Source organism: Limulus polyphemus, unplaced genomic scaffold (assembly GCF_000517525.1).
Source record: "Limulus polyphemus unplaced genomic scaffold, Limulus_polyphemus-2.1.2 Scaffold1099, whole genome shotgun sequence".
Lineage (NCBI taxonomy): Eukaryota > Metazoa > Arthropoda > Merostomata > Xiphosura > Limulidae > Limulus > Limulus polyphemus.
The window spans coordinates 40,943-55,557 of NW_013666709.1; the positions used below are offsets into that span (position 1 = coordinate 40,943).

At 33.9% G+C, this 14,615-nt stretch overlaps 1 protein-coding gene across 2 annotated transcripts in view; it reads left to right on the plus strand.

The window, feature by feature from the left end:
• LOC106462126 (double-strand-break repair protein rad21 homolog) overlaps positions 1 to 14,615 on the plus strand; it is a 37,177-nt gene that overhangs the window by 8,920 nt on the left and 13,642 nt on the right. For both annotated transcript variants that reach the window (XM_013922016.2, XM_013922015.2), the window contains exons 2-4: positions 1,010 to 1,185; positions 12,257 to 12,486; positions 13,485 to 13,600. In XM_013922016.2, the coding sequence (XP_013777470.1) occupies positions 1,042 to 1,185; positions 12,257 to 12,486; positions 13,485 to 13,600 (490 nt within the window). In that variant the 5' untranslated portion in view covers positions 1,010 to 1,041. The remainder of the gene's footprint in view (positions 1 to 1,009; positions 1,186 to 12,256; positions 12,487 to 13,484; positions 13,601 to 14,615) is intronic.

The window sequence follows — 14,615 nt, forward strand, 5'->3', positions numbered from 1 at the left end:
TCTATATATATATATATATATATATATATAGAGAGAGAGAGAGAGTTGAGACCAGTATTGTTACTTTTTACTGTAAAATAAAGAATCATATCTAAATAAAGAATCATATCTAAACTAAAGAATCATATCTAATTTATTTTTTGCCATAACACATTTCCAAATTGCATTACTCTACACCTTTTATTATTAAACCATTTTCTACATTCTGATCCACCCACTAAAATTGTGGGTGGAGCCTTTTTAATAATATCAATTATTCTAAACTTATTATATATAAAGCAAATTTGGAAATAATATTTCTGTTTAAAAAATCTATCAAAATTGTTAGGATAAACAACAAATATTACAAAAGAGGCCATTAAGGGACTTCTATAGACACATCCACACTAAAAAACTGCATATTTTTTTGTAACACTGTGCTTTATATATTAAGCCAGTTTATCCACTTTTTTAACTTTTCCACCTATACTATAAAAACCAGTTTTTTAATTGACTTCTTGTGTCATAAAGCTAAATTCAAAGCTTTAAGCCCACATAGCAGTTAACAGTTTAAGCCAAAACATTACAATGCATCTAAAGATTAAGTTGTTTAAGTTTGTAAGTCATTTCTGTACATCTGTTAGTTTTGTTGTTTTGGCACTGTTAGAACTAGTATTGTTTAATTTATAAGACATGTTTAAATATTAGTTTACAGATAAATAAATTATGCATCTAATTTTTAACCTTAGCATGTTATTTAGCTTTATTCAATTATTTAATGAGCATCAGATGGAAAAAAATAATGGTAACATTGAAAACAATACTTAGTCATCCCAATAAGTAGTAGTATTACATAAATAGAAGAAAATATTTAATTCTAATTAATCTAAAAAATATAGAAAAGAGTACAGATATAGACTCACATTTCATTAAATATTTCATACAGAAGAAATTAAGTGTTTTAATGAATATTAGGTGAATTAATTGATATATGAACATAAATTGATATTATTCTTTTCTATAATTTTAGGGTTGGTTTTGTGCATCAACTATTGAACAGAAATGTTTTACGCTCATTTTGTATTGGCAAAGAAGGGCCCTTTAGCCCGTATCTGGCTGGCTGCTCATTGGGACAAGAAGCTGACAAAAGCCCATGTTTTTGAGACAAATATAGAAAGCAGTGTGGAAGGTATTTTACAGCCTAAGGTAAGATGAGATAACTTGAGAATTATAAAAATGTACAGTAACTGTCTGTTTATTGTTGTAAATGTGAGTAAAAGAATTATAAAAGTTAAGTGTGTGTATATATATATATATATATATATATTTTTCTCTTTTTTTTTCTAATGAGTTGAAGCAATATTTGAGAAAAATCTGTACTGTATCTCTTGGAAAATCTCTGAAATTGTCCATTCATTGGGTTGATTATTCAATCTCATATTAATTTAAACAGAAGCCACATCTAGCTCTACATTAAAGAAAAAATCTTAACTCTTTTAGCATTATTCATACCTCGTATATTTTATACCAGTTATCTTTCTAGTAAACTATTTCCTGACTCTTTCCAGAACATCAATATCATTCTGCACAGCTGAAACAAAAAAATCATACAACACTAAAATTAAGCCTCGCCAAAGATTTGTACGAAGTATAACAATAATCTTCTTACTCTTTAAAAAATATCCTAGACCCTAGAACTTTGAGCTTTTTTACTACATTTCAACATTAGATGTAACTGAACTTTTCAAGTTTCTATGAATACATGTCATAACATTCCTCTCTATCCAGAATATTAGTGTTTCTCTTACACAAGTTAAGTTTTCTTCATATACCAGATTTTTAATTCAAAGTGTATCTTTTACATTTTACTGTATTCAAAGTAATTTTATACATTCCAGCCCACTCACAAAGATTTTTCAGATTCTTCCAAATTAACCTTATCATGACCAGTGAGCAACTTTCTGGTGTTGAATGCACACCTGCATATCAATTTAAAAATTAAATAAAAAAATAATAATTCAAACTCTATTTTAACAGTTGTAAACTGAAAAATATTTTAAATTGATATTTTATAATTTTGTAACAATGCTTATTTAGTGTACTTTGCTAAGAAAAAAAATATCCAATAAGATATGTTACCTCCTTTCACAAATAGCTTTTCTCCACTTAACTGCCCTCTATATGCACATTTTCACTCGCCACTAGCCTTGATACTCCCACCTACCCTCGTGTGTATTCACATGGGACATCTTCTTGTTATCATGAAAATGATCATGCAGCAACTTTCCACCAATAGGAGTATGAACAACTCCTATTGTTACTAGTGCCCTGTCTTCATTGCAGCCCATAATCACTTCTTGATTGGGAGTCTTAACTGTTGGGATTTGTTTTCACTTGTGTCTCTTAACTGAAAATGTTTGTTATTGATTTAAGTTTATTGTTGATAATTAGCCAGCACATTTTTTTAACCGTTCATTTTGAATTTTTACGATTTGAAAAAAAAGTTGAAGAACAATTTTTTTCCTAGTGAAATCCACTGGTATTGCACTTGCAATTCCAAGTGGCACCTACCGCAGCTACTGTCACTACTACAGCTGATTTGCTGGCCACTTCAATGGCATCTGAACAAGCTTTATCTGCTCAGAAAGTAACGGCTCTGGTTTATAGGGAGTTAGCCACATTTTATGCAGTCTTCTGAGTCACATGATGATTGGCCTCATGTACCATGTGAGGGTGTGCCTGAACATGACAATGAGGATTTGGACAGTCTGTTTCCTCCTCTTGCCTGTGCATCACAGTTGTGTGTTGTTTTGGGATATGTGCCCAGGCCTCCTTCCCAATTTTTAAACTTAATCAATTAGGTATGTTATGTTTTATCCTTATCACTCATTTCCTATGATTCTACTCCTGCCCTTCTCAATGATGAGCCCTTGGGTCAGTATTTAGTGTTTCCTCCCTTTCCAGATATTGGGGTTTATGAGAGTCATTTTGGGGACCAATTGCATTCAGGTGTCAGTATGCCTCAACCCTCATGTACTCTGGATGACCATGTTCTGGCGTATCATTGTTCTGATTTTTTCTTTTTCAATTCACAGTATTTGAAGTTGCTTGTCCCTTTGTGGGGATCTGACCCCAATATATCGGTTTCCTTTTCCCAGCCCCAATTTTACCGTATTTGTCTCACCCTGTCTGCCCTTCTCTGTTGTTTGAGATTGTTCTTTGCTCCCCCAATGAGTTTTCTTTAAACACTCGGAATTTACTATTTACCACTTTAGCATACCTCTCCTCTTTTGCCCTTGCTTTGCAAACATGGTTGATCTGTTGTTGGGATCTTTTGGATCGAGATACCCTTTTGTCTTGGGTTAGTATGCTTCCTTCCTTTTTGCATGATTTATGCATGGCACCTTTTTTATACCAGGAGGTTTGTGGTGGCATTTTCAACTCTTTGGAATTCAGGGTTGAGTCAACCTAATTGCATACCTCCATTTCCTCCTTGGTCTCCCCTTTATCCCAAACCTTTCTGTAACTGTTTCTGTGTCTCGCCCTCCTCCTTCCTTGTCAGTTTTGGTGACTACATTGTGTGCTTGGGACCTGTGAGGACCAGGCTCTTCAGATTTGCTCAGATTTGGAGGGACTTTGCCATGGACCCTTGGGTTCTGAAGGTGGTTTTAGAAGGTCTGGTTTTCCTTTTTTTATCCTCATTTTCAGGGAGGATTCAGTTCTGAGCTATTCTGTTCATACTCGTCTCGGCGCTCTTTGTTTTTTGTTCCAGGTATATGCCATCTTCTTCATTCCTGGGACCTTCGTTTCCACCATTGCATGGACAATTGGCTATTTCTAACTTCCCCACAGGCTGTCTCTGCAATTCATACTTAGTCAGGCTCAACCTTCTCCCCTTCCATTGAGGGCTATGGGATTTCTAGTTTGTAGCTTCTCTTCTTCTCCTTCTCCCATCGCATAATAGGTTCTCTGCTTTGGGGCGTAGGCTTCTCTGAAAGTTCTCATCGATTTTGGTTGTGCCCACATGCATCACTTTTAGTGGGTTTTATTACTGGACCCACAGGTGTTTTGGGGGCTCTGTGTCTAGTGAGGTGTTCAGAGCTGGATGCCTGTACCACTCTTCTCAATTTTGAACTTCTATGGTTTTGGTATCCTGTTCCACATTCTTTGGCTGAAGTGGTGAATGCTCTCAGTCTGAATTGGTCAGGTCTATACCTGTATACCTACTCTCCAATTCATCTGATTTCCTGGGTACTTTCCATCAATCAGACCACTCTGTGTCAGGTTCTATTAGTGGCTCCATATTGGCCAGCTTGTCTGTGGTTTCCACTTTTGTGCTGACTACTGGTGTTGCCTCCTCTTCCTTCCCTCTTTCCCCAACCTTTCTTCATCAGCCCCAGTCTGGCATAAGTCATTCATCCATTCCCACAGGCTTCATGGGTAGCTTTTGTCTAGTCCCTGGCCCAGCAGACTATACTTTGGCAGCATGTAGTATCCTTTATTTTCCATTCCATATGTCCTTCCTCCATGGTAGTGTACCAAAGAAAGTGGCAAATGTACCATTGTTATTCCATATGTCTCAGTTAGCCTGCATCCTGTCTGACCCCACATCACTTTCTTTCTAACATGGCTCTTTGACAGGGGCCTTTTGATCTCCTCTGCTATGAGCTATTGAGTGGCTTTGTCAGCCACATTGTTTCATTTTACATGTTATGCCTGTGTCTTCAGCTCACAGGTCCTGCCCTGTTTGTTCCATTCTCTTCACATCACCCGTCCTGCCTCTCTCCCAGATTAGAACCTCATTGTCCTCCTTTATGCCCTTAATCTTCCTCCTTTTGAACCCTTGTTGACCTGTTCCATATATTACCTTTCCTGGAAGACCCTTTTCCTCCTCCTGTTGGTGTGCAGATGTCGTCATTTGGATGTGTTTGCTATTGATGTGTGCTACACCTTGATTCACAGTTCCTATGTGGTTCTTTTCCCTGATCATTCTTTTCTGCTCAAAACTTCGGCCAATCAGGAGGGGGAATTCAGTCTTCACATTTATCTCCCTTCCTTCTATATCACACCATTCTGATCCTGATTGCCTCCTCTGTCCAGTCAGAGCTTTCCGCTGTTATGTGATACACACTGATTCCTTCCATGCTTCCTGCTTCTGATTATTTATTCCTTGGAATCCTTCTGTTCTGTGACCTTTCTCCCATTACCTTTCAACCTTGGTTGAACTTGCCAGTTAATTAGGTGGCTTATTCTTCCCTTTCTTTTGATGATTGCCATCTTTTCCAAGTATCTTCCCATCAAATTTGTCCCCTTACCATATCTTCCGGACTCTCCAATGCACTGTTTCCTTTCTTCTAGTGGAGTATGGGAGTCCTTGCCACTTACCAGCTCCTAGCTGCTTGGGTGGTGGACCATGAAGGCTTCCTCCTTAGTATGCCCAATCCCACTCGGTTGAGAGTAGGGTAGTGGTGTTCTTCCGAAGTAGATGGTGTTGATGCTCATCCTACCATGCACCTGATGTACAATTCTAGACGCTTTCAGTTGTTGGATGCGTTCCGCCAACATGCAGTTTGACATTCTGGCTAAGGTACCCTCTTTCCTATTGTCCCCTGGATGTTGGTTCCTTGTGAATGTGGTGATGCTTGGAGCTGGACCAGCCACATAAGTTCTCACATGTGTGTAGCTGGGTACCCTCCTTCTACCACAGACTGGACAATACATTCCCAATGCCACCTGATGATGAACTAGAAATGCACCCCTACTTTGCTGTCCACCTTCCCAACGTCTCCTAGATGCTGGTTCCTGGTGGATATGATAATGGTTCGAGTTGGATGTGCACACACGATTAAGCTTGGGAGGTCCCTCCATCTTTACCATGACACAATTTCACATTGGCAAAGTGGTGTGTTCTCCCACAAGGGTGTTACCTTTCATTTATTTGCAACCCCATGACCTTTCTTTGGGCACTTTCTAAAGGGGGAATCATCTTCTCACCAACTCAGTGTGGGATTCTAGCTATTTGTCCAGCTATTCATCTCGGAAGTTATCATTTTCCTAAGCTGAAAATGTATTTCCAATAAATACTTACCTCCTCTCACATTTTCCACCCATCCTTCCCACTTTTGATGTCAGTTTTGTATGTACTGCCCAATCTCGAAGTGATTACAGGCTATGTAAAAGAGAGGGCACAAGTGATGATTGGTGTTGTCTAGCTCTCCTATTGTCCGAGGGTTGTTGCATGTGAATACACATGAGGGTAGGTGGAAGTATCAAGGCTAGTGGCAAGCAAAAATTTGCTATTTGTGAAAAGATGTAAATATCTATTGGAAATAAATTTTCAGTTTAGGAAAATGTTAACATTTATATTTCAGAGTGGTTCAGAGGAATCTAGTGTAAACAGCATATCTAAAAAAAAAAAATGTTCTCCCCTTTCAAAAGCATAGGTTTATATTTACTAAGAAACTACCATCCATTTAACTGTACTATGAAGTACTGTTTTGAAAGCAGTTACAAAGTTTGAATATACCATTGGATAGATCACTTTATAAGCTATTTATGTCAACGTAGAGTGAATAAAGTAGTGTGAAAAGTAATGTACAATTTTGATGAAAAGTGACAAGGTCTGTTTCGTGTAAGGATGAACAACAGAATCTAATAGGAAGTTTAGAAGGCTTAGGAACAAACCACAGATCTGGGAATTTTTGTATAGTTTCTTTAGATATTCTTTTCATTTCTGAAAATCCTTTAGTGTTAAATGATTTTTGTAAGCTTTGTTAGGTTTACTGCAGGCAATTGCAAAATATTCCAATGACTCAAATCCTTAATTATTCAATATTATTACATTTACCATCTTCAGACAATGCACGTAAATAAAATATTTTACTGTTTATTAAATATAATTTGAGCTCGACCGAAAATATTGTTACCAAGCCTAACCTCTTTGTCAGTTGATATAGTATTTTTTTTATGATTTATAACCAGAAATGGAGACTACTGCAATTGACAAAATAATGTATCAAAGGATATATGTTAATGAAAATAAATCAAGCTACAACATTACTGGATGTATAAAAATGAAACTTGCTGAACAACAATTTAAAAAAAATTATATTCTAAGATGAAAGATTTTTTTATGTTTTTCCAAACAAATGTCTTATGATAAAATTTTTGGAAATAACATTAAAAAACAGATGGAAAAACTAAATCAAATTATATGATTTTTCCAAGTTTCATGCAAACTGGTCAACTATTTCAATGATGAGAATGGAAAAAATCTAGAGATATCAGTTACTGCTCTGGTGTGGAGAGTGTTAAAGAAACATTCTGTACAGTATCATCCTTTTTAAATATGTCATCGCCACCAGTGAATTAAGAAATACTGCACAAAAAACTATCAGTATCATTTACACAAATAATGAATAACTAAGTATTCAAACAGTTTGTTGAAGGTCCTTATTAGTCACACTAATAGAAATAATTTATTACCATCTTTTACTTTCTAACTAAGTCAATTTTCTAGCTATTTCTTAACATTTCCATTAGTTAAATAAGATTTTTTGTTTGTATATTTAACTAATACCTTTCAGTGGATAGTTGAATAACTATTTGAGTGGCTCATCATAAGATATAGAAGTCCTAACATTGTTCAGGAGGAAATGCATTTCAAAATCATGCTGGGCATTGTTTATTACTAGTAAGTCTTGTCTTTCAAGATAAATTAATGTTAGTATATCAAAACTTCGTACTAACACGGGAAATCATACTTGTGAGTTCCTGAGTCTCCCACAGTATATTTACATTATCTATCTTCCCATCATTAGGAATTTTATCAGTATCTAGAGACCTTTGTATTACAACAGTTAGATTTTGAACTACATTATTAAGCATTTTCAATATATTGGAATAAATTGTGTCAGTTCTTGTACCTTTCAAATGTTTTACAGGTTTCTCCATATGTTTAAACAAACTGAACAGATTATGAATTTCTTCTTTATTAATAAAAACATTTGTAAAAAGTTGTTTAACTCTTTACCTGTATTCCCATCTTCCATAATAAAATTTCCATTAAAACTTGTTAGGACAAACCATTCTTTTTCTTGCAGACACTTAAGCATAAGAATTCAAATCAAACTGATGTTTTGAGCTGAGAGACTTTAGTAGTTCCTTTAATGTTTAGCATTAGCTTTCTTAACTCATGTTATTTTGATAACCTCTGCATCCTCTACTTTACTATTAAATTTCATATTCTTCTAAACTTAATGTTTGCCAGTTTTTAATAGTTCAATTCCCTTTTCAATCCATTGAGGAGTAGGTTCTTGGTTGAAATGCAAGAATGTAGAAGGAAAATATTCCTTTTCCTCTGATTTGATGAAGCAAGAAAACATTATCTAAGTCTCACCAATACTTTTCTTATTTATATTCATAACTTAATCTCTCTCTCATGTATTTTCTTCAATTTCTGAAGATGGACCTTCCTATTAGTCTTATAATTAGTTTTAATATTGAGCTCTAGCACTGATTACCTGCTTGTATAATAAATGATTAAGTCATCAGGTATCCTGCTTTTACCTAATTCTTCTATGAAAAAAACATTTAAAAGGGGTGAAAAGAAGAATCCTTTTTTTTTCATGTCTGTGTTATAAAGTGAATAGCATGATTAGCAGCAATATTTTCAGGTTAGGCATAAATACAAGCCAAAACAAATTATTTTCACTTGGGGGATGTGTTATTGCAAAAGCTTTAGTTTGTTAATCACACATCCTTTTAAAAAAATTATTTTCTGTAAATTCCTTTGTCATGAAAAATTATAAAATGACTACTGTGACTCTTATTGACATTTTTTACTGTTTATTGTGTGAAATTCCTATAATTATTTTGCATTTTGATTCTCAATTTCCTATGAACATGTACAATTTCATTTTCAACTTGATGGCCTAACATTGAGACTTATTTCTTAATCAAGTGTTTTTACCTAACAAAAGTTTTAATCAATACTCCTAAGAAATTAAAACATAATACAATCCCAACCTTTTTACACCCTGTAACCCAAGTAACACCATTGAGCTTGGGTTGTATCCCTGATGCATGTAATTTATAAAAATAAAAAAAGGTAAAGAATGATTTATGTTAATAAATGTTATTAAAACAAAGGAAATAGTTAAAATGGGAACATTGAGTGCTGGCTATTCAAATACATTTGTAATTCACCAAGAATGCCTATGAGGTATTTGGTTTATTTTTAATGTTTTTTCAAATGTTGTGTATCCCAAGGGGTAAGCATATCACAGATTGGAAACCACCGACCTAATAAAACCTTGGTCTGTTGGATTACAGTGGGTTGAGTTGCAGTTTTCAAGAAACTTAAAATGAATATGGAGTTTGTGTAGAGTGTGCTTAATGAAGGATAGGTTGGAGTTTATTTTGAAGAGTTGAAAAAGCAGGTTGAAATAGCAAATTATAAAATCAAAGAATATATTTAATATAATCTTAAAGGTTGCTCCTGTGAACAAAGGAAGGAAAATGAGGGAACATGAAAAGTTATATGGCAAATTGTCGGATACTTTAAGTTAGATGATAATTCAGGTCACATTCATTTCTTCTTGAGATCAATATTGCATGGTAATGTGTGAATCTGAAATGTCGTTGAACTTTAATTGCCTGGCAAGTTTTTTTATGTAACTTTACTCTGCAAATTTTTCTGTTAAATTATACTTGCTAATCATGTCTCTTAAAATGCAGGTTCACTCTATTAAAGAAGGGCTAGGGAAGTTAGCCTGTGTATAGTGTCAATAGATCTGTTAAATAATTTGAGTTTCTGGTTGTGGATGGTAGATTCTGAAGTTTTTGTATTAGGGGATTCACCACTTGAATACTTCACAAGCTGTTGAATTGCTCAAGGAAACTACAGCTAGGTTTTTTGATGTTGTGGATACTTTGCTGGCACAAACCTAACTTACAGACGAGAGACTATTTGGTTCTTTATGGCTAAACCTGTATACCAACCCAAAGAAAGAGAAAAGTAAAAATTAAACCCATCCTTTATTTTTCAAGAAATAATCAATTTCCCCTCTAATACTCTTGTAAGGTGTTAACCTCCACTACTGCTGATAGCAAATCATTCTTTAAGTTAATCTCCCTGATAGGGAAATAAAACTGCTTTAACTGGTGGAGCCTAGACAGTCTTTTATGATTTTGATCTTATCTTTAGAATTCAACTTAAGAAATAAGAACATTTTATCCTACTGATCCCTTGGATAACTTTCTCAACTACAAGAAGGTCATTTCTTACCTCTCTTTTCTCAAGAAAAAATAAGTTAAGAGATCTGAACCTATTCTCATTAGATAACCTTTCCATTCCAGGAATCATCCTAGTAGCCCTACTCTGAACCCTTTACAATGAGTCAATATCCTTTCTTAGATACGGAGACAAAAACTTGCATACTATTCTAAGTAAGCTTTCTAATTAATTGCTTAAACAGAAAATTTATCTTTTGAGTTGTAATCAGTATGTCTATAAATACATCCTGATGCTATATCAGTTTTAGTTGGATTTTGAAATGTATTTATAGACATATTGGCTATAGTTTCTGTTTAAGTTTCCTCAAAAGATATCACAGTTATAGAGTTGAAAGTACCTGACTCGAAGTCATAGATGTGTGCAATATTAAAACAATAAAACTATCATTTGCATGCAATCATAACATTGACTTCAAATATTTTACTAAGCACCATTTAGTACAACAGAAGAAAATTACAAAAGGATGCAGGAAATACATAGTTGGGATTTACCTCGGATGATTAGGATGCATAGGAGAACCATGGGATTCTTTCTCTTACACCTGATGACATGTCAATCATCCAGACTTTTCCTATTGCCCTTTCCCTTCCACCAGAATTTTACCACACCAGCACACCCTCCCCATAATTACAGAAGCTTGAAATAATACAGTATTATGATAAGCAGTCAACCACAAACAAAAGCCCCTTTTCTAGAAAACTCTACTTTCTGAATGTAACAAAATGAGGTAAATTCATATGCACAATTCCACAAATGATTATTATTCATGAAACACAGGAGGTTTGTAAATGAAGTAAAAAAAATGTAAAAATGACATCCTCAAATCATGTAGCAATAAATGTGTGAGTCACTGCCAGGCTGAGCATGACTAGTGGTTAGCATGGTGGACTATGGATTTGCATCCCATTACCTAAAAAATAAGTCTCCCTCTATATTTGGGAGCTGTGGATGCATTATAAAGTTGATGTCAAATCCCACTATTCAGTCAGACAAGAGTAGCTGAAGAGTTAGAGTTTGGTGCTGCTGACTAGCTGCCTTCTCTTTAGTCTCATTACTCAAAATTGGGATGGTTAGCACAGATAACTTTGCACAAATATCTGAAGACAAACATTGCAGCAAAATGTATAATATAACAGAAACAAAAAAGTCCTCATATGAATTCAAGTATAGTCAAAGTATCGTAATGAAATATTATAATAATAGGAACCCAAAGAACTTTTGTTACTATTATATAAACCCTTATTTCTCAAAACCTTTGTACATACATTACAAACCTTCCAAAGCCCCTTGCTTCCCCCCCCTAACCATCACCTGTGAATGCAAGTAACTATTAATATTTTAGGCATTGGTGTGGTACTTTTCACAGTTGCTTCTTGTACATGGACAGGACTTAATAGTTTACCATATGTCAGCAAAATTTGAAAGAGTCAAGCTTGCAACATTGATTAAGTTGACATTCAATGGCCCAGAAATTTTAAGCAGGATGCATTGATTAAATAATTAAGTCATAAAGTGAATTAATAAATCTGTGGGACAAAAGGTTATATCATGATAATCCTATCACATGTATGTATATTTACATCTATATTTAAATGTATTGGTGGAGGTACTTTTACGTAGGTTATTATATTTTTGTTCTTATTTCATGTAGCTGAAAAAGAACATTTGGACCTGGTTGATTTTTAATGTCAGGACTGACTGGACCTACAACCCAATTTTCCACACCTGAGTGTAATTTAATAGTTATTTCAAATTTAATTTCTCAAAATTCTAGACTTTCCTATTGATCTGTAGATTGAGACAAGTATATATTGCATGAGATATTGGCTGAACCAGAAGATTTTATTCTTAGAAGTGTTAATAAAATACTTGCTGCTGTTACATATTAATTTTGCATAACATTTGTACTGTACATGATAACATGAACCCAAGAGACATTTGTATGTTTTTTAAATTTGTGCTTGTATTTTAAAATATCAGGTCAAGATGGCTTTACGGACTTCGGGTCATCTTCTGCTGGGAATTGTGCGAATCTACTCAAGAAAAGCTAAGTATTTGCTAGCAGACTGTAATGAAGCATTCATCAAGATCAAAATGGCTTTTCGTCCAGGAATAGTTGACCTACCAGAAGAAAACAGAGAGGCAGCTGTGGCAACCATCACTTTGCCTGAAGTTTTTCATGACTTTGATACAGCCATGCCAGATATGAAGTAATTTTTGTTTTATTGTTATTTTATTTATTCAGGGGTATAAAAATACACTAGCCAGATGCATTGGATTGCCAAATTTGGAGTTCAGACTATGTGAATTCCTAGTGCTAGTGCAGTTCTGCATGCATAAAATGTGTGCATATGTGTAAAATTTTAAAAATACTATCTGCTATTATTTTTTCTTTCAAATTATTAAATATTTTGTGTCACTGTAAGATCAGTAGCCTTTTTATCAATGATAGGCTAATCCATCTTAAAGCATGATATACAAACAATTATGTGGGAACTCTGAATGTAGCAATGACATTCTTGTTAATCAGATGTTTAAATGTTGCATACATCAATGGCTAGAAACTCATACCACTTTGGCCCTGTGTCTGTCCCACTCTTGGGGTGAGTCCATCTCAAGAAGTGACTCTGATATTTGTACAAATTGGCATAAGTTAAGAGTTTTTTCTCCCTGTAAATGTTTTTTGGAATAGGCAGTGGTGCATGCAGTTTTGTATCCTGGTATACCACACTGACATCTTGTTTGGATTTGTTAAGGAAAACTAGAAACTTTGTACTTGGCCTGTGCAGACATTGAAACTAGAAACTTCTCTCAATTCCAGTATCCAGTTGAATTTACCATAGGAAAGGAAGAATCTGACCAGTTTGTGAATAAATATTTTGTTTTATTTGTTCACTCATATTTCTTTCCTTTTCTGCATGATTTCCAAATTATTCTCTGCATTACATATCTGGAATCTGCATTCTTGTGGATATAAAACAACTTTACACCTCTGTTATTTATTTCTTTGTTTCTTGTTTTTTTTTCTGTGTCTGTATTTGCTTAAATAATGTTGTTCAGACTTTGGTGCCATGAAACAGAGATGCTATAGTTTTTATTATAGTCAACTACTTTGAGAGAATAAATCCTATTTTATATATCAAAATATTTATTTTGTACCACATTTCTGAATTAATGAAATATTACACATTTAATTATTTTGCTATAGCAATCTAGGCATGGAAACACCAGTGACTTTAAATCAAAGCCGAGCAGAAGACATTACACTCAAGGAAGACTATGGAACTCTTACTCTTATGGCTGATGATGGATTTGGTGAGTTTGGTAAGAACATTATTTCATTTTATTATACTTTAAGCTGGTTTTGATACCTGTGGTGGACACAACACAGATAGCTCGTTGTTAGCTTTGTAATTAATTACAAAAGAATGAAAAATATATTTTAAGTGTTCTTTGTAATAGTGTAACTATATTTAAACTTTATTGTATGCTTTAAATCCAGTAGTGGATGTTCATGACTTAGTGGCATAAATCTTTCACATTTGGCCACATTAAATTAAAACTCACTTCCTTGCCCAGCCATAATGAACAATATTCCAAGGTAGTTATTTTCATACTATGATACTTCTTGCGAATTATAAATAAAGTTCATTAGTCCTTATCATTTACTGATAGTATTGTAAAATTATTAAAACATGTGAAACTCCCATCAATAAAATCTATATTTTTATCATGTTAAAAGCTTCAATGTAGTTTTTTTGTACCTATTAGAGTTATATTTGTAAAAAATATGCTCTAATAATGTACTGGGTTGTTACTTAGTAATAATCTATCAAATGTAAAATAAATTTCTCAAGTAGAACTATATTCCTATAAATATTAGTCTCCTCATATGCTTTCTGGTAGATGTGTGTGCCAGAATTTGTGAACACTTGCCATGTAGAAGAAAAAACGAAAAGGTAAAATTCTAAATATATCAACAATATTCTGATATTTTAACTTCTACTAATGTAGTATTTCTGTTTGAATTATAATTTTTCAGTTGTTAAAGATACCCAAAACATTGAATATTATGATGGCTGTCTAATGACCTGAATAGTATACAAATAAATGAATTCTAAAAATATTAAGATTAATTTTTTTCCAGATGGTTTACGGGTCAAAGGCCATGTCAACGTGTTTTTTGACTCGCATTCAAAACTTTATTGAACTGCTATTTCATGAATTTATGCAGTAAGTTTGGTATCAAACTGTAGATTATAATTCAAATTTTAGTATTATACCTTACTCAATTTTATAATTTAAAAATAAATATTAAAAAACACAGTTAAACACCGAT